Consider the following 20,949-nt stretch of genomic DNA (forward strand, 5'->3'; position numbering starts at 1 on the left):
GCAGATTTAATCCTATGTTGGGCTACTGCACATCTAAGGAAAATCATGTAAAGCCAGAGCACCCCCTAGAAAACTGTAAAAAACACACAAAAATCAGTAAATCCTTCCAACTTCCTCCACAACTCTCTCCGGCCTCCTCTGATCTCTCTCCAACCTCTTGGAAATCCCTTATGGATTTTTGTGCAAGAAGGAAAAGGTTGTGATATCTGAGTTTGAAGACAGGTTTGTGGAAAGCAGAAAAGTTGTGTGTTTTTGCGGAATAAAATTTGGCATAAATTTTTAAAACTAATAGAAAATAGGAAGTCTTTTCTTTTTCTTAATTTACTTTTAGTTTTTATATTAAAAATGCTTGATATTTGATGCTGACTATATTGTTTTTTCTTATTTTCTCAAGCTTTTAGAAATATAGCTTTTTTTAAAAAAACCTCTCTGCAACCTCCTCCACTCTCTCCACACTACGACTCTCCAAACACACTCTAATACTCTTCCAATGGCTGTTGTGATTGTCTGTCATTCTTTCCTGCTCTCCCACCCTATTTTTTCTCCCCACTCTGCATTTATTTATTTTCTGACAATCCGCATGACGCTGCAATCGTGTAAGTCAAATCAACATAAAATGCAATCTACCTGTAATCATACATTGTCTACTCAGAAATGTGCCCCACTAAGTTCAATGGGGCTTACTCCCAGGTAAGTGGGCAGAGGATTTCAAGCTCCTTTAGCTTAGCTACACAAAATAAAGCAAAGTCAGCACCTACAAAATCTTATCTTTGCTAAATAAAAAAACAATTAAGAAATAAGATTATTTTTGCAGGGTTTTGGCTCTTAATTTTTACAAAATGTACAGAATGTTTTGTGCTTAAACGAAGTATAGTTTTAAAATTCTCATGAATAATTAACTAAACGACAAATCATTTAGTGACCCAGTCTTTCCAAGAACAAATGTGGTTCCAGAGAACCGTTATACAGTCCATGACTGCCATCTTTAAGATTCCAGTTTCCTTGACCAGAGTTACTTCTATCCCTCATAACACCAAGGTTTTCTTAAAAAAAAATAATAAATCAAAGATTTGTACCTGAAGCCAGTATAACTGGGCCCGTAAGCTTTGTTGGTGAGGTGACTGTTTGAATTCAATCTGTATACCAGATAAGAAATCTCGCTTTATGCTACATTTGATTGGAAGGCGCATTTCCATTGGCATCTTGTTGAAGTTAACCTGAAAAAAACGCATATACATTTAACCCCTGTTCTTTACAACCCCTCAATTTCACGCTGTTGGGATGGAGAGGTATTTCGTATAGGATCCTAGATGCCTTTTTGGGATGGGTTTGGCCCAATAAGAGCTCCTTTGAACAGCAGAGTGCTTCCATACCCTTATGCAGGGAAGGGCAGAACATTATTTCAGTGACATTACAGACCACCAAATTGTTTGGGATAGGCAAGGACTGATGTCACGTTCAAGGTGCTCGGCAGCTTTCAAAACTGTCACCAGCAGGTTAGTAGCAAACATGCTAGTTCCTAAGTTTTTTCTCATTCCCCTCCCCAAGCCCAACTGTGCAGCTTTCACCCAGGCCTGGGGCTTACACGTTCAAACTTAATAGCCTGCCTTGGCAGCAGCTGCTAATAATCTCATCCCTCTCTATCTCCTCTCTTTGGCAATAAACCCAGCTCAAGCAAAGAAATATCATGTAGTTGGACCACTAAAAACTGTTGTCAGTTGCTGCCATTTTTGCCTAGGGAGGCTAGTCAAGTGGAAGCATGGAAGACTTCCAGACTTGGCTGAGCACCAAACTCCAGCTCCTCTAAGTTGCTCCTGGCAAACCTATTCAGGCAAGAACAGCAAGGGTGGGCAGCAGCCATTAGGGGCTGCCCTGAGGAGTGCAGACCACTGAGGTGACAAAGGAAATATCCCTGGATCTCCCCTGCAATCTTTCCCAGCTTCATGATCTACTTAACCCAAGCCGACATGAGGGAAGACCTAGGTGGCAGAGGAGCATGGAGGGCAGCAACTCCCAGAGGACACTGCAGATATTCCATTAGAAGTTTCTGGAATGCCTTCTGGGTGATTAAAAAAAGATATGGCAAGAAACTTTTGTTACACACTTGACTCACCAAATGGGAAAGTGACAGTGGATGGAGCAAGACATTGGTTCAGCTACCAAGGAGCTGGGTAACACTGACAGGACAGTGGGAACTGCCTTTCTACCTCAACAGGAGGCTCTCAAGGAGACGCCCCTTGTTTTGCCCGTTAAGTCTGTTTGTCTCATGCTTTTCCCATAACTAGAGTCACTTGGCTACGCCATGCTGAACAGTGTTACATCTGCCTTTGCTTGCTTGTCCATACTGTATCCAGTGGTGGAGGAAGCCGTTACAGCACCCAGAGTGGCAGGGTGATCGACGCAATCCTTGGGGGGGGGGGTCCAATCGCGTTGCAGCAGTGCGATCTTCCCAGCGGGGCCGATCACAGCGTGGTGGTGCGATCCTCCCGGCAGGGTCAATCACGGCATGGCAGCACGATCCTCCTGGCAGGAGCTGATCGTGGCATGATGGTGCGATCCTCCAGGCAGGGCCAATCACAGCACGGTGGCGTGATCTTCCCGGTGGGGGCGGATTGCGGCGCGGCGACGAGATCCACCCAGGGAGGATTTTGTCTCCCCCACCGGGATGGCACCAGGGGCGTACTGCCCCCCCCCCCGCACCCCCCTTCCTACACCCCTGACTGTATCTCCTCTATTTGGTTTGCTGTGCTCAGATACCTTGTGTTTCTCTGCATACACATGCAGGATAGTTCTTAAGCATTATGGCTTCCTAGGTCTATATACAAGAAAGGAGCAATGGTGCCAGTCTGCATTCTTAAAATTATCTGACAGGGATTCAGAGATCAGCTTTTTGTTGAGTTGTTCAAAGCCTCGACATTCTCCACCCATATAAGGCAACTAACATTTATGAACAGAAGACTTTTGCAAAATGTCTTATTGTGCTCAGTAGCATAAATGCAACATGTACGTGATACCGCAGCATACCTCAAAATTGTTGTCTATTTTAATCCAATCAGAAGCCTCCGCACCTCGCACAGAAATATGTTTCTGATATGCCTGTTCCAAGAGGCGTATTTGCTTTTGGTTAAATGGCTTCCACCTCTGCTTTGGTTTTAATTCCCAGACAATGCCTGAACTGAAAAATAAATACATTGGTGATTAAGTTAAACCTTTACTTTTAAAAAAGTAGAAACAATCCACAGCACTGTATTTTAACTAATCCAAATTTCTTAAGCTTTACGTGGTTGAAGGAGCAGTGCTTAGACAAATATTTGTTTTAGGAAAATGAGAACCGATTTTGCTCTGATTTTCAAAACAGGACTTCTGTGAATTAACAGGCAGCCAGCTATTATTTATGAACAGTACCTGGTGATTCCTATGTAAGAAATTTCCTGTTTGTTTTCATTGTTGACTAGTGAAAGCCCAACACTGTGAAGAGCAACATTTATTTCTTGATCCGGCTGCTCCATCTCCTCTGCTTGCCGGGCTTTAGAAACCAAGGCAACATCATCTGTGAAAAGCAGCACCCTTTGGCGTCCATCCAAGAAAGAGACCCAATGAATCTGGGTATTGGAGTTGTAAGGAAACTGACCACACTCATCCTGGATTGGCAGGAAGGAAAAGAAGAGGCTGTATAACACAAAATGAACCTACTAATGTAACACCGGGCACACGTTTGTCATTTTTAAAGCAAAATTAATTTGTATTAGCTTGTAGCAAGTGCAAGCAATGCAAACAAAATGAACACTGCTGTGTTGTGTTATGAATGGTATGTGAAGTGCAAGCCTTCTACAAGCTGGGGTTGTCTACATAATTAACATTGACTTTAAAATTTCAAAGTTAAAGAAGAAACAGAATTGTCGTAATATATTGAAAGGTTCCAATGATGCACAGAAGGACAGAAACAGTTTTGAGTTGAGGGGCATTATTGATTGTTATAGAAATGGTTTCCCATGGAGTTCAGACTTGACAGATTTTTCTTTCAACACCAAATACCTTAAGAAGATCATGTTCTCCGGAGTTTTGTGCATACACCCAAGTTAATTTTCTTATTCCAGTGGGATCTGCCCAGGCAAACAGCCTCATTCCCCTTGGCTTCAGTTCCATCTCTTCCTGTAAACCACTGCATGGATAAAATAGAAACACAACGTTAGTTATGGATGAACAAAAGTGCAACTGAATTCAGATTAAAAATATTATACATCCTATAGCAAAGCACCTCTCTCAAAAGATGGAAGAAAGCTCTTTCACATACCTCTGCTTGTATTTAAGAGAAGCCCATGGAGTATGATTTATGATCAAAGCAGGTGCCGCTCCCTCATGATAATCTGAGAAGTTAATAACTGTAGAATGATCAGACACGTTCACGTCTACCAGGATCCCTGAGCTCTGTTGAAAATAAAATAAATGGATACGGTACTAAAAGCTATGGCTTGATATCCACATAGCCTAATTCAAGCTTCACTGTACCTTTTAGCGTTTATACCTCTAGCAAGTAGCTCACAGTAGCAACAAACAGCTGCTGGTCAACCAGACCACTCTGGCTCTTACAATGGGGCTCACACAAGAGTCCAGATGAGGTAACCCAAAGTGAATGGAGCGTGAGAGTTCTGTCTCTTCCCTTCTCAAAGCTGCTAGCAGCTTCTTGCCGGTAGTCCAAGCTGGAAGCTACACTTATAATGCATCCAATTTTAGCTTTACCACATTTGATCCAGCAACCAATATTATTCCTGCTCCTGGGAATAACCAGAAACCACGCAGCACCAATGGCTATAAACTTTAACCTCCCTTTTTACTAGCTAACCATAACATCATGGCTGCTTTATCCAAAGGAACCTGAGATTTACAGAACAGGCCCTGAACATGGATTTTGTAGCTTCTGGAAATTAAACTGTGTGGCTATGAAGAGTGAGGTCTTCTCAGTAATAGCATTATAGCTTCAAACAAGTTATGCAGAAAAGCCCACCAAGGTACCAATTTTAAGTCGCTTGTGAAAACATTTCTGTTCTTGTAAACGTTTAGATAGCACCAGGTGGGAGGATCAACTACTTTTGTGATCTTTAAGCATTTAGATCAGCCTTGCATTTTAAAACCTTCATGTGGTAGCCATGTGATAAGGAATTTCATGCAGGCGAGTGGCCAGGGCAGAAGAGGAATAAAGTGCTTCATCCCATCTCTGCTCGCAGCATAGAAATGCAGTGGGGGCTGCTAGAAGAGAGACAAAGCTCTCTGTGCCGCCTGTCACCCCAACCCTGATCCCCAGCAGACTAGTAAAGATAGTTTCAAGCTAGTAGCTTTTGTGCGTTTATTTGCAAGTTTGGTTTATATGTCTTTTTAAAAACAAATATTGTTCATAACCATGTTTTAAAGTAAGCACAACAGGGAATAAAAAATGCCATATTCTCACCAGTTCTTCTAGACTCAACAGAGTCCCATTGTCCTGTCTGCTGAAAAAGAATGGTTTGGTCACACGGTCACAGCCAATCACTCTGATGCACAGTTTTCCAGACAAATTTTCTGGCCAGAATGGAAGACACTAGTGGGCAAAATAAAAAGTTTCTGCTTAAATTTGGCAATATGTCCAACAAAAGACATCTAAAACAGAAGTACACCAACCATTTTAAAGGAACCATTACTAATGAGATTTGCAACCAGTGTTAGAAACTGAGATATGAAAGCTAGGAGCTAAATGGCACCTTAAACCCAGGTTATGGGCAAAACAATGGAATGTCTAGGCACACTTTTTAAATAACAAAAATACGAAGCTGAAAATGAATGAACTGCAGCTAAAATATTATGTTCATTTTTCACATCGTCTACTCCTTCCCCTGCCCACCCCCTAATATTCTTCCTTTTATTTGTTTTTATTTTACCAAAGTAATAATAAAAATAAAAATAAATAAATAAATAAATATGTATACCACACCCCCAAGACTCTTCCATTGTAACTATCTATTTTAACGGCCTCGGCCTTGTATACCTGAAGGAGCGTGTCCACCCCCATTGTTCGGCCCGGACACTGAGGTCCAGCGTCGAGGGCCTTCTCGTGGTTCCCTCAAGGCGAGAAGCTAAGCTACAGGGAACCAGGCAGAGGGCCTTCTCAGTAGTGGAACGCCCTCCCATCAGATGTCAGAGATAAACAACTACTTGACATTTAGAAGACAACTGAAGGCAGCCCTGTTTAGGGAAGCTTTTAATGTGTGACATTTTAATGTATTTTTAATCTTTGTTGGAAGCTGTCCACCGTGGCTGGGGAAACCCAGCCAGATGGGCGGGGTACAAATAATAAATTAATTATTATTATTATTATTATTACTACTACTACTACTACTACTACTACTACTATTATTATTATTATCATCCAACCTCCCAAAACTTCAACACCTCTTGCAATGGTTTGATCCCTTTCCATTCTAACAGTAGAAATTCCACAAATACCTTCCATATCTGCTCAAAATCCCACACCTCTTTATATCGTTCTTCCATTTTATATTCACCTTGCCCCTTCCACTTCCTAACTATAATAATTTGTGTAGCCATCAATAAATTTGTGAGCAAGTCCTTCATAGCCTGCAAACCTTCCACCCCATTGTAAATTGATAAGAATGCTACCTCTGGTTACCTTTAACCCAGTGATTTCTGTTATCTCCTTAAACACCCTTTGCCAAAAAAATTGTACATATTTACACCCCCACCACATGTGAACATAAGTCCCAGTTTCCTGGCATCTCCTCCAACATAACACCGAATATTCCTTATTTGATTTAATCTAACTGGTGTTAAATACCGTCTCCATACTAACTTATAATGTATTTTATCCTTATAAACAAGATTTTCAAAGTGTGTTTCTCCTGTATTTATCTGCCCTGTTGTCTCCTTTTCCCGCACCTCTTTTAACTAATCTTGTTGATCCTCCATTTCTACTAATATTTTATAAATTTCACTGGTTTCCCCTTTTATAACTATATTTTCTTCTTTATCTCTCCTTTTTATAATCATTTTTTTGAATTTTGTATATTCTTTGCATTTCTTGTTTTCCCTTAACCACTTATTACTAATAAAAACTATTATAAAAAACCACTTCTTTGTCCATTGCTCCAGTTGTATCCAGTTAAACCAAGTTATTTTGCTTCCTGTTAGAGGTTCTCTTATTTGTTATTTGCTTCTCATTTTCTCCACACCATCCTTTATTTTAAATATTGTCTTCTCTTTCTTTTTTTTCTTTTTAAATTTTCCTTTTTGAAATTTACTGGGAAGTCTTCTATCATCACCACTGGTTAGTGGAGAATTGACTGGTTATCAATTTTCTTTATATTTTACCCATATCTCAATGATGATTCCCCTTGTTCTGCTATCCCGTTTAAGATACATCTTAACTGATTTGCTATATAATATATGTTGGAGAGGCCCAATCCACCTGTTTTCTGGGGTTTACACCATCATCTTTTCTTAATTCTAGGTTTCTTATCTCCATTACAAAATTTATTAATCATACTTTACCAACCCTTTATCTGTCTCCGATATTTTAACTGGTAAGATTCTAAATAAAAAAAAATCTAGACAAAAACTTCATTTTAATTATTGCTATTCTTCCAAATCATGAAAGCTTAAATTTCTTATATTCCTCCAGCTTTTCCTTAATTTCCCTCTTTAATTTGTTAAGATTCTCTTGTTCTAAATTTTCTAAAGTTCTTGTTGTATTTATTCCCAAGTACAGTGGTACCCCACAAGACGAACGCCTCGCGAGACGAAAAACTCGCAAAACGAAAGGTTTTTTCGTTTTCGAGTTGCCTCGCAAGACGAATTTCCCTATGGGCTTGCTTCGCAAAACGAAGCTTGCCCCCGGGGACAGCGGGTCTTCTCTTTTGAAGCAAGGGGCCGCGGGGAGATAGCGATCTCCCTGCAGCCCCTTGCTGCGAAAGACGTCGGGGGGGAGTGGGGAAGAAGCGCTTCGCTTCCCGCTGCCCCCGGACCTCTTCTGAAGCAAGGGGTTGCGGGGAGATAGCGATCTCCCTGCAGCCCCTTGCTGCAAAAGACCGGGGGAAGCGGGGAAGCGAAGCGCTTCGCTTCCCGCTGCCCCCGGACCTCTTCTGAAGCAAGGGGCTGCGGGGAGATAGCGATCTCCCTGCAGCCCCTTGCTGCAAAAGACCGGGGGAAGCGGGGAAGCGAAGCGCTTCGCTTCCCGCTGCTCCCGGACCTCTTCTGAAGCAAGGGGTTGCGGGGAGATAGCGATCTCCCTGCAGCCCCTTGCTGCAAAAGACCGGGGGAAGCGGGGAAGCGAAGCGCTTCGCTTCCCGCTGCTCCCGGACCTCTTCTGAAGCAAGGGGTTGCGGGGAGATAGCGATCTCCCTGCAGCCCCTTGCTGCAAAAGACCGGGGGAAGTGGGGAAGCGAAGCGCTTCGCTTCCCGCTGCTCCCGGACCTCTTCTGAAGCAAGGGGTTGCGGGGAGATAGCGATCTCCCTGCAGCCCCTTGCTGCAAAAGACCGGGGGAAGCGGGGAAGCGAAGCGCTTCGCTTCCCGCTGCTCCCGGACCTCTTCTGAAGCAAGGGGTTGCGGGGAGATAGCGATCTCCCTGCAGCCCCTTGCTGCAAAAGACCGGGGGAAGCGGGGAAGCGAAGCGCTTCACTTCCCGCTGCTCCCGGACCTCTTCTGAAGCAAGGGGTTGCGGGGAGATAGCGATCTCCCTGCAGCCCCTTGCTGCAAAAGACCGGGGGAAGCGGGGAAGCGAAGCGCTTCGCTTCCCGCTGCTCCCGGACCTCTTCTGAAGCAAGGGGTTGCGGGGAGATAGCGATCTCCCTGCAGCCCCTTGCTGCAAAAGACCGGGGGAAGCGGGGAAGCGAAGCGCTTCGCTTCCCGCTGCCCCCGGACCTCTTCTGAAGCAAGGGGTTGCGGGGAGATAGCGATCTCCCTGCAGCCCCTTGCTGCAAAAGACCGGGGGAAGCGGGGAAGCGAAGCGCTTCGCTTCCCGCTGCTCCCGGACCTCTTCTGAAGCAAGGGGTTGCGGGGAGATAGCGATCTCCCTGCAGCCCCTTGCTGCAAAAGACCGGGGGAAGCGGGGAAGCGAAGCGCTTCGCTTCCCGCTGCCCCCAGGACCTCTTCTGAAGGCTGGCGGGGGGCAAAAGTCTTTGTCCCCCCTGCCTGCCTTCCCAGGGGCTTTTAAATCGCCCCGGACAGCGGAGAAGTCCTCTGCTGTCCGGGGGGATTTTAAAATGCCGCCCGCCAGCATTTTAAGATCGCCCGGACAGCGGAGAAGTCCTCCGCTGTCCCAGGGTTTTTTAAAATGCTGGGGGTGGGAAGAAAAGCCCTTGTCCCCCCCCCCAGCCTTCAGAAGAGGTCCGGGGACAGACTGTCCCCGGACCTGGTCTGAAGGCGGTTTCCCTAGGAACGCATTAATTGATTTTCAATGCATTCCTATGGGAAACCGTGCATCGCAAGACGAAAAAACCGCAAGACTAAGAGACTTGCGGAACGAATTAATTTCGTCTTGCGAGGCACCACTGTACTTTATTACATTTCTTAATTTTATATCTTTTTTCCTTCAAAATTTTCCCTTTTTCATCTTCATCATAGTTAAATATCATAATCTCTTATTTAGACCTATTAATTCGCAACCCCGTTGTTTCTCCAATTTTTTTCAAATGTGCCTCTATTACCCCCCCCTAATATTCTTAAGTCTCTTCTCTAGTCTTCAGAGCAGCTTGAAGTGGGGAAGGAGAAAAAGGTCCTCCTTTCCTTCTACTCTGCAGTTTTAATCGGAAATCTTAGGTACAGTACTGCACCCAGAGATCAGAAACAGCTCGTGCTAATGAAATTCCATGTCACAAAATGCAATGGGAGTTTTGAACACTGTTTACAACATAAATAGATCATGATAGTTCCATGTAACAGCACAGTATTAAGATTGTCATTGACAGGAATTGTTCGCATTATTATATCAAAGAGTAAAAATTATTATTCCTGAACAGAAGAGTGAAATCCTGGTAGGTAGGATCTATTGCTCATTTATCTGTTGCCATTTTCTTATGGTCCCAGCAAGACTCCTTTTAGGTCTAGAGGCTCTAGCATTCAGATCAAATAAAAACAAAATGTGCTTTGGAAATTTTCAGTGATGTGAAAGTGAGAAGCATTGCTTTAAAAATTACCTCTGAAGATGAGAAATAACTCCATTTATTAGTAGGAAGTGAACCATCAGCTCCCACTTCTCCCACTTCCAACTCGAAAGATGTTTTGTTTGCTATGGTGTAGAATGGGGTCAAAGTAACTATCCGAGTGAGATTGAAACTGCTCATTTTAATGCTAACGCCAACCTGCAAAAATGATATTATTAAACATACTAATATAAGCACCATACAGTGTTTAAAAAACTTTTTCCCTTCCCTGACTGCTCAACTCTTCAGGTTTAAATGAGAGGCAAGGAACAAATGTAGATTACTTATCTAAAAAGTGAAGAAGCCATGTAGTTGCTCATTTGGGTTTGAGAATAATCTGGTTATGGTGCTCAAGGGCTCAAGAGTTTAACTGCAAGGAATATCTCTCTAGCTCACTTACGGCACACAAACATAGAAACACTCCTTTGTTCCTCACAAGCACACTGTGGATGTGTAAACTGAAATTATAAAGATCAGAATGTGATGGCTTTTGCCTGCATTTCCTAGCACATAAGTAATATAAACCAGCCTAGAGTAGGAAAGTTCACTACAGTGGTGCCTCGCAAGACGAAATTAATTCATTCCGTGAGTTTTTTCGCCTAGCGGATTTTTCGTCTTGCGAAGCACGGTGTTGGAAAAGTTTTGGAAAAGCTTCAAAAATCACCAAAAAACTCAAAAAAGGCTACCACACCGCGTTCTATGAGTTGCTCCTCGAAGTCAAGTCGCAACTGTATTAACGGTGTTAAGAAAAAGGAAACAAACTTGCAAGACGTTTTCGTCTTGCGAAGCAAGCCCATAGGGAAATTCGTCTTGCGAAGCAGCTCAAAAAACGGAAAACCCTTTCGTCTAGCGAGTTTTTCGTCTTGCGAGGCATTCGTCTTGCAGGGCACCACTGTATTGTCGTGGTCTTCTACTGCCACATGGTCTATAAAGGCAGTGGCGTAGCGTGGGTTGTCAGCACCCGGGGCAAGGCAAGTAATTTGCGCCCCCTAACCCATGGATTTGCGCCCCCTAACCCGTGGATTTGTGCCCCCTAACCTGTGGATTTGCCCTAACCCCAGATGTTGCGCCCGGTGCGGCCGGCCCCCCCTGCACCCCCGCTACGCCACTGTATAAAGGCTTGGTTTGGGTGGTCTTTTAATCCCTGTCAACTTCCTTTCAAAGATGTAACATCACTCTCTGCTTTTGGACAGGCATCATAGTCTGTGCTATGTTACATATATCAAACTGCACAGAGGACACCAAGGAGAGCAAAAGAAGTATCAGAAAGATGGCCTTGTGCACCCTAAATTATTACTGAAATTCAAGATGGGTTTTGTTCTATGCATCTGGTATGAACAGTAATTAGTATAAGAAGTACAGAACCCAGATATTACCAGAAAATCCATAACGTTAGCTGGGCACTTTACACATCCGTAACTTCCTACTGTATCCAGAGAGAAACTATTAGACCACGTGCTAGTGGAGATGCTTAACTGGATCTACATCAGGAGGAGAGGAAAAAAACCATATTATTAGATGCCAAAATCAGAGGACACTCATCTGCTTCACAGGCTTTGTGATGATTTAATGGCTATTCCAGGGATCACAGGAAAACAAACATGCTTCATGTGCAGAGACAACTCACTTGGGAAGCCTTTCATTTCTGGCTTCCTTGTCCCCACTTGCCCCAGTCCTCCCTCTCAGCTGCAACACGTACATATCCCGTCCCCCTTCTAGATTACTCAGGACCTTGCCTCATACAGGTATCACACAGAGACAACTTTCACCTTCTCCCTTCAAAGAACCCCTTTTAATCCTCGCTACCCTTCCAATTCAAGCAGCACTCTCTCTCTCCCTCTAATGCATAGGGGGCTACCCACTTCCTTCCTGTATGTGTCCCTTTACCAATTCTCTTGCCCCCACTCCCTCACAGCAGTCCCAGATTGGGTACCACACAGATCATCACTCTTGCCTGTCCTAGATTAACCGTCCTCCCTCCCCTCACTCCTCCAAATGCCCCCTTTAAGCCCAGTCACTTTCACATGCCCAACCCATAATTCCTCCAAATCAGGCCACAGAGCGTGTCTGGGTTGCAGGCCCTCACCACCTGGGTGAAGCTGTCCCAGGGGTCATCGCCCACCAGTAGGCAATGGCCCCATGGCAGGACCTCAGATGCCGCCTCCTCACTGCTGCCATCTAATGCTGGCCTCTGCACCTACTCCAGTAGCATATGCAGCTCCTCAACAGTCTCACTTCCCTTGGCACTGCTGATACTGAAGGCCACTTTCAGGGTGTGCTGCTGTAGCCCACTTCTCCTGGGAACTCCCCCCGGCTCCCGCCATGATAGCAACCTGCAACCTCCCTCAGCGAGAGCAGCTGCTGCGGGTAGCAGAATTTACCAGCTCTTGCTAAGCACCCCTCTTCACCCTCTTGGCTCGATTTCCTCTTGTAGCAGCAACTCTTGCAATAGCCAGGAAAGCCAGCACCCAAGTTAAGAAGCCTACCCCTTAAAGGCCAGTATACGTGAACTTGGCATCATACCTTATTTTTACTGAAAATGTTCCTTTTCTTGAAGGAGAACAAGATAATGTCCCTAAAATCCGCTGGGTGTTTTACATGCACATCTTCAGCACGGTACTGTAGAACACGGGAGGTTTTATTGATGATCCAGTAAGGACTGTACACAGACAGAACCATCCGGCTGCCGACTTTCCTAATGTGAATGTATATATCAACTGTTGTCGTGTCTGCAGAATTTGATGTGAAGCACACAGGAAAGAACTCTGGCAGTGAGTCACTGAGTCGAAAGTGTCCGTTCCAGTTTTTACCTTGATATTTTATCAGGACTAGTTCCATTATTTCACCACTGATTCTTGAATGAAGAACATCAGCAGTGCTCCCTTCTGGCAGTTCATGGGCCTCTGCTGTTCCCTAAAAGTAACCAGCAAAAATTATAGAATATTTTTTGGAAAATAGAGTATCTACACTCAAGGACATCTGCACATCTTTCTTATTATAAAGAAAGAAATATAAGCAATATCGATCAGAAAACTGGCACAAGGACATCATAAGCCACAACCCATTTTTAACACAATTGAAAATGATGTAGAAAAGAAACAGCTTTAGGCATATTGCAATAAACACACAGTATTCTAATCATCTCAGCTTAAGACCCCAGGAGTCTATGACAACCTTCCCCAATCTGAAAAGAAACAGCTTTAGGCATATTGCAATAAACACACAGTATTCTAATCATCTCAGCTTAAGACCCCAGGAGTCTATGACAACCTTCCCCAATCTGGTGCCCTCCAGCTGTTTTGGACAATTCTCATCTGCTTCTACTGGCACAGCTGTAATGGCTGGCACTAGCAGAAGTTGTAGTCCAATATATCTGGAGGGCAGCAGGTGGGCAAACACTGGTCTATGACATAGTTGCAAGTCGTGCAGTAACCTTCTTCCTCCTTCTGTTCACCCACCCAGGTCCTGCTAGAAGAAACAGTAGCAAAATTGGGAATTTTTTTAAAAATGAGCCAGTTATACCTCCAAGTCTTCAGAACTGCAATAATCCAATCATATGCAAAAATCATAAGGCTGTTCACTTCACAGACACAGACACACTTAATGCAAAGTGGTTTTAAAATTACAACAGGCAATTGGAATTAAGATTTATGAGCAAGGATTTTCAAGGCATACCAAACTTAAAATATGTTACACAAGACGGAAGCAACTCTATGAAGGATCAAATCATCCCTGGCATTTTCAAGTTACTGTATTTTTCGCCCTATAAGACGCACTTTCCCCCTCCAAAAATGAAGGGAAAGTCTGTGTGCGTCCTATGGGGCGAATGCAGGCTTTCACTGAAGCTTGGAGAGCGAGAGGGGTCGATGCGCACGGACTCCTCTCGCTCTCCAGGCTTCAGGAAGCTATCAGCAAGCCTGGGGAGCCCGCGGGAGTTCCCGAGGGCTCCCTAGGCTGCGGATAGCAGCCTGCCGCCCGGAGCACTGGGCGCTCTGAAGCAGAACGCCCCGTGCTTCGGGAAGATATCCTTTTCTCCTCTAAAAACTACGGTAGGTGCGTTTTTAAAAGCTCGGGCTTCCCCCGCGGCTTTGGGGGGGGGGAATAAAATTTTTTTTCTTTATTTCCCCCCCAAAAAATTAGGTGTGTCCTATAGGGCGAAAAATACGGTATGTTATATCCAGTCCTGAGATGGTATACCTCAAGCAGATATCGTAAAGAGTAGGGCAGAAGATTCCGCAAAGTGAGTGTTGGATAGAGATGAATAATGTAGGCTGGATCCCAGCTCTCCCCATGGGATGCAATGAAGTTTAACTCATCAGGCACAGCAGCAGTATTCACTATTAGAGGCAGAAAATTGACTTCAGTTGATGGACACTGTAGCATACACTTGACTTCGTTGCTCCTATGAAGCTCTTCTCTCCAGGATATGTAGGTTGTGGAAGGATTATACTGACCATCTAAGATCCCAGCTGGCTGAACAAATAACTGACACCTAAGCTCAATCACAAGAAGAGAAGGAGGGAGAAATCAAGTCCTTGTTAAATTTTGGGGTTCTTTCTTAAAAAAGTAAAACTGCTTAAGAAATCTGAAGCAAATGAAAAAATACCTATATGAATCTAATGGAACATGGAATTCCTCTTCAGGCTTAGACACACCTATAGGCTCCAACAGTTTAACATTCTTAACAAATTTGTAAATTGTAAATGGGACAGAGAAGTGGTTCTTAATCTGAAATTAAAACACAGCATATTTTACCAGTATGTATAAAGAAAGTGGTAAGCAGCATTTGATAGCATTGTAAACAATAAAGGAGCCAGCAAACAATGTTGATGTACCCCTCCTAGAAGCTAAGATACTATTTGACAATACTCTACCCAAACTTTGACCGAAGTTTAGCCTTGCAATTAAATGCAGCGATCTGCCATTTATATTTCTTTGGGGCATCTTTTCCGCCCACCCACCCAAATCTAAAGCAGCCTTCAAATCAACCACATTAATTTAACACAAGCATTTTAGAACACAATAATCATGCTTTTAACATACAACATGATCGTTTACCTGAAGCGGAGAGCGTATGGTAATAACTTTATTTCCTTCTGCTGCATCTATCTGCACTACAACAGAATCCGAGTGGTCACTCTGAGGATTTCTTACATTGTGAAGTCTTCTTCCTGGTTTTGCTATGGGAATATTTGCCACCTCTGTGTATCCTTCAGGTCCTGTTTTTACAACAACAAAGCAACAACTAAATAAAAAACCCACCCCTTTTATTTAAATATATACAAGCAGTAATATCTCAGTCCCAAAGACTTACAAGTTACATGGCATTTTCAGTTTAAAAAGGATCAGCAAGTGTCAATCTACTCTTCCTGTGATTGTATCTCTTCATACAACGATGATATCAGAAAACACAGTTAAATATCTCCTTCCTTTGGAAAGCAAAGTTTTCCAGGAGGAATGCAGAAGACTGAGGTGGAACCTGAGTTGCTTCTTTTCTAGCAGCAGAGGGGATCTGTTTTGTTTTATGGCTGTTATGTGCAAAAACATCTAATTGCTTGTACTTCTGAAGTAGTCCAGTGAAAGGAGGGGTGCATCTTGTGCTTTTTCTGAATGCATGGGAAACACTTAACTTGAAAATCAATCTAACATTGCTCATTACAACTATTCTTACTCAGAATTGATTCTAACTTAAGCACAGGCATTTCTAGAATTGTGAACAGTTCCTGTACTTAGTCTTGAGTAGCTTACTCCCTACCAGAGTTGTTTGCCTTGTCCCCCTCCCTCCCCAGATTAACCCTCCTAAACACACGCAGCATTCTTTACATCTTACCAATGCTCAAAGTGAATAGAGAACTTTCCAGGCGATACATTGCAGATAACTTTCCTCTGTGTGGGGTATCCACTGTAGAGTATTCAAATTCCAAGTTCTGGTCAATTGCTATATCATGAATATCTTCTTTTGCAGCTAATCCAACAACCTGGAGATTTCTGCATGTATGAACTTTGAGGGGAACACCCAGAGCATTTCTCACAGTAAAAGGAGCCTTGTCTTTTAATGCATAGTCATACGTAGAGGCAGTTCCTTCTGAAAATCCCTAAGATGAAGCAAACAATTTAAAGTATACATGGACTATAAATGTTCTTGGGCTACTCAATATTCAAAGCTATCAGAGATTAAAGTTGACCATTAACAGCAGAAGAATGAAAATAAGCTGAAAAAGATGGGGGAATGGTAACAAAGAACTAGATTGAGAAGTTTTAAGGGAGCTCAAGCGCTCATAGACTGAATTTGATGAAGGCAGGAAGCAACCCAGAGCATCAAGGTAGCAGCATCCGACTATCAAAGCATTTGTTCCTGCCTGTAACCTTTAATGCTTTTCTTCCCCAACTATTCTATATTATTTCATTTATTTAAATATTTTCTAGACCTTTTAACTTTAAAATACAACAAAGCGGAGCACAATATACAACAAAACATAAAAGCAGCATAGTATAAATAATTATACACATCATAAAAATATGAACAGCAAAATATAGCAAAAGAAGTTATAAGCAGTAAAACAGAGCAAAAGAAATCCAGGAAAGGCCTAGGCAAAAAATATGTTTTTCAGGAGCTGCTTAAAAAAATACTGTTTTCCCTGTTATGTTGATAAAGGGAAATAGCTCTCCTTGACATGGTTAACCAAGGATCTGAATCAATGCCTTCTCTTCCACCCCCCCCCCTCAATGACATCAATTTGCAGCATGTTCAGTATAAAGGAAAACATTGCTCCCTTAAACAGTCAGTAGGTAAACTGAAACAGAAAGAGAAAAATGCCACCCCATAATATGTAATCAATAATTATCTTCTCCCGCAAGTTAATCAAATTACCACTTGAAAGGGCTTGATTACAAATAACCTCACCACAATTCATATGAAATTACCTTAGCTAGATTGCTAAAGACAGTAAGACAGCATTTGGATATTGTTACATTCATGGTATCCTTTGAAGATATATTGATGACACTTTGAGGTTCTGGTAGAACTATGAAGTCATCTCCTGGCAACAAACTTTTATCTTGTAAGGGGTTAGTCTTCATCTAAAATAAATAGCATCTTTATTAAATTATTGCCCATTGGAAACTTTGGAAATTGAACTGCGGAGGCACAATTTTAAATTATGCTAACATTTAGGTTTGCAATTTTGCTTTAGACCAAGAATAATCTTTCTGTTTGGTCAATGGAAATATACAATAATACAAGTAATACAAGGAAGACTTGGCAAACATGGAATTAAATTTCAAATTAATTTTTAGAAACTTCTAATTCAACAGCTGCTTATAAACAGTCCATGTTTCAGAATCTAAACATGGAGTACAGAAGGGTATATATTCAACAGAGCATTTGAATAGTCAGAGAAAGTTGAACTAAATATTTTTTTAACTTGAAATATGATAGTTTAATAATTTGTGCAATGTAAGATTTTAATTATCTTTTGGTGTGTGTTAATGCCATTTATGCTGTAAGCAGCCCTGAAAGCCTGTTGGGTTGTGTGGCTGGTTAGAATTTGAAGCAAAGACAAAATGAGACTATGCCACTACAAAACCAAGTCCAGGATAAGCAACTGCTAGCATCCTTAAATGAAGCCTTCCACCAGCTAGCATCCTTAAATGAAGCCTTCCACCAGCTAGCGTCCTTAAATGAAGCCTTCCACCAACCTACCAGGGACTGATGGACTGATCTGGAGGGCCCCTAATTGGAGGAAGGTTGCCTAAAATTCATGGCAAAATACACTTTGCTTTTCAGCTGGCAAAAAGAATTTGCAATATCCAGACAGGAATAACAGTTTGAATTTTCATTAATTAATGGTGTTTATATTTATATATCTGTATTTATAAAAGGTTGCTTACTTCTAACTTTAAGTCCCATTGACGTCTTTCATTATCAACTCGCTCAATAAGTGGTTCCCAAACTGAATTTGTTTCATTGTAATAGTGAACCTGGGATACAATATTGAGAACATAAAAGCTAAAATTATTTAACATTAGGCTTCATTTCAATCTACCACACCTAAGTCAAGCATAATAAAAACTTAAGAAACAAAATTCTACATGCACATGGAACAAGTACCTAAAAATAATTTACAGATGTAATTCAAATTATCACTAGACCTAGCAATGGCAGACCATGCCTCAAATATAAAGCATCAATCACTTCTTATATTTACATACCTCCAGTGTCATGTCAGCTGTGGCCGCCATGAGAGAAGACCAGTTTTTCACTGATCCTGAAAATGTTGATTCTGCTAACAGTAAGGGAACAGTGGAATGCCCCAAACCACACTCCAGAGTGATCTGAACAGCTTTCACCTCAACAACCAGGTTCTCCTTCTTCACACACTGCTCGTTAGCACTGAATGTTTCGGTTGCTTCTGTGGCCATGTCAACACCAAGAAACCAATAGTGACACTGGTCAACAGACTTGATACCCCAGAGGTCCACCGTATTGCAAGCAGTCTCATCAGATCCTTCATCCTTCAGGTTTGATTTCATGGCAGCCATGATAGTAATTACAGTATTGAGAATTATTGGTGAAATCTTTAAAAGGGAAAAAAAGCTGAATTAACAAGTTTCAGTGTTTTATATGCACAACATGTAACAATGTGTCTTTTATGGCACCACAGTGGTGTTCCGTAAAGCATCTACCAACTGCCTTGTGCAAGGAAATTTACTTTTAAACACTGGCCGTTTCCCCTAAAGGGGCCTTCTCTGGCAAAATATGGGAGGCACACGGTGGGTTTGTCACTTCTCAAGTTTAGTCCATGAAGGGAACTTACAATTTACTTTGCAGGCACCTCCTCTCTTGCCAGTCTTTAGTCTTCATTCATGGCAGAGGACCCAGATCCTTAAGAAGTCCGAAGGGTGTCCTCGCTTTTATAGCCACTCAACTCTGCTGCCCTTCTTCCCTATCCTGACCTATTCCAGGGTTAGTTTCCTGAACAAGAACAGGCACCACAGGCACAGTCTCTGGTGGTGGTGAAAATGACTGACAAGAGGAAGAGTCTCTTGGTATACACTGTGCAATGCTCTCTGAGGAGCATTAACCAGATGAGGAGTCTGAAATTTTAAAAGTGATGCTGTTCTGGTCTACATTTGGCGTTTTTGCTTTTCTTCTTTTTGTCTTTTTGGTTTTCTTGTGGGAGGGGACTCCAAGGAGGTGGTGGAATAAGCCCTGTTGCATTCTTTTACTTTTGTGCTTTGTACTTCCATCCCGATGCATTGGCTAAATAGCCCATTAAGGCTTATTGTATTCTAGTAATCATGCATTTTTCCAGTTGTTCCTGTGGAAAATTGTGGGGCAAGCTGCTGGTCTAGGTAGAAGCACATATTTAGGAATGGACTATAAAGATGCACACTCATGCTGTCCTGCGAGGACCTCTGGCAGCTGGTCTCAGCATTGTTGCCCATGTCCCACAATGAGAAAGATCTTTCCTCCAAACACAGGAGTAGAGTCAGGGGAGAGAGAACAACTCTGGGTGAGGGGTCCCTCTTTCATTTGGGCCCCCTGAGGATGAACCACTTGGTGAATGTATTTATTTTAGAACATTTTAACCCATTTAATTTTAAAAAAAACCAATCTAAGTGGTGTAATTTATTTATTTATTTATTTATTTGTTTATTTATTTATTTATTTATACCCTGCCCATCTGGCTGGGTTTGCCCAGCCGCTCTGGGCGGCTTCCAACAGAATATTAAAATACAATAGTCTATTAAACATTAAAAGTTTCCCTAAACAGGGCTGCCTTCAGATGTCTTCTAAAAGTCTGGCAGTTGTTTTTCTCTTTGACATCTGGTGGGAGGGCGTTCCACAGGGCGGGTGCCACTACCAGGAAGGCCCTCTGCCTGGTTCCCTGTAACGTGGCTTCTTGCAGCGAGGGAACTGCCAGAACTCAGCATACAATAATAATAAAAAAAATTACAGTAACAGATAAAATAGAGGATGAGAATAGCAAAATATATGGTCTAAGTTCAGTAACCAAGTTCAGTGGAAAGGCTGGCATCTAAAACAAATAATAAAGGGACCATCCCATATTACTGAAGGAAGGGTGTTGTAAAGTGCAAGGGTGACGTCAGAAAAAGGCACACTTCAGAGTCACCACAAAACAGCAGTCTATAAAGTGACATGTATTTTAAAACCAGCGCTAGGCCTTTCTGGAAATACAGGGGGAAATTGTCATTACAATACCATTTACTAACCTTTACAATAAATTCTTCTACTATCACTGTCACACTCTGCATTTCTGAAGTACGCATCACAGCTTCCATAGTCAGACAGCAAGGTTGTACAATCTTAGAGAATACAAGCATACTGTTAGAAATGCCTTCAAACTTAAAACAGCATGAAAGTTATTTGATTTCATTCTAATTAAGATAAAAATTAATGCTTTGCTGAAGTATCCTATTTTGCAATAAGGGGGAAGGGAGTACTGAGAGGAAATCAGTAACTAAAAAGTATACTCTCCCACAAGGAGAATAGGAACTGGGTAATAAAGTGACAATGCATTAGTATAAGCACAACTGTGATGAACAGGAAGCAATAAGGAGCAAGCATGTTTACTGAATGGAACTAAATGCCAGGAAAACCATATGTAAAGGTCTCAGCCATCCAGAAGGTTATTCCCAGATAATACAGCACTATATTCAATTGTGTAGAACCACCTTTTTCATTCCAGAACCAGCCAGCTGCAGAAATGCAGTGCCTCAGAAGTACTACAGGGACTT

The 20,949-nt window shown here is 42.4% G+C and overlaps 1 protein-coding gene across 5 annotated transcripts in view; it reads right to left on the reverse strand.

Annotated features, from left to right (window-relative positions):
- Window positions 1–20,949, reverse strand: part of VPS13C (vacuolar protein sorting 13 homolog C) — a 120,235-nt gene that overhangs the window by 23,892 nt on the left and 75,394 nt on the right. For all 5 annotated transcript variants that reach the window (XM_081170478.1, XM_081170477.1, XM_081170476.1 and 2 more), the window contains 17 exons: window positions 20,425–20,517; window positions 18,400–18,765; window positions 18,079–18,168; window positions 17,113–17,268; window positions 16,019–16,283; window positions 15,247–15,407; window positions 14,795–14,916; window positions 14,386–14,680; window positions 12,712–13,101; window positions 11,565–11,669; window positions 10,183–10,347; window positions 5,447–5,575; window positions 4,295–4,428; window positions 4,036–4,162; window positions 3,406–3,641; window positions 3,025–3,175; window positions 1,077–1,217 (listed from right to left, as the gene is read on the reverse strand). In XM_081170478.1, the coding sequence (XP_081026604.1) occupies window positions 1,077–1,217; window positions 3,025–3,175; window positions 3,406–3,641; window positions 4,036–4,162; window positions 4,295–4,428; window positions 5,447–5,575; window positions 10,183–10,347; window positions 11,565–11,669; window positions 12,712–13,101; window positions 14,386–14,680; window positions 14,795–14,916; window positions 15,247–15,407; window positions 16,019–16,283; window positions 17,113–17,268; window positions 18,079–18,168; window positions 18,400–18,765; window positions 20,425–20,517 (3,126 nt within the window). The remainder of the gene's footprint in view (window positions 1–1,076; window positions 1,218–3,024; window positions 3,176–3,405; window positions 3,642–4,035; window positions 4,163–4,294; window positions 4,429–5,446; window positions 5,576–10,182; window positions 10,348–11,564; window positions 11,670–12,711; window positions 13,102–14,385; window positions 14,681–14,794; window positions 14,917–15,246; window positions 15,408–16,018; window positions 16,284–17,112; window positions 17,269–18,078; window positions 18,169–18,399; window positions 18,766–20,424; window positions 20,518–20,949) is intronic.

The sequence above is a fragment of the Podarcis bocagei genome (assembly GCF_964188305.1).
Source record: "Podarcis bocagei genome assembly, chromosome: 14".
Taxonomy (NCBI): Eukaryota; Metazoa; Chordata; class Lepidosauria; order Squamata; family Lacertidae; genus Podarcis; species Podarcis bocagei.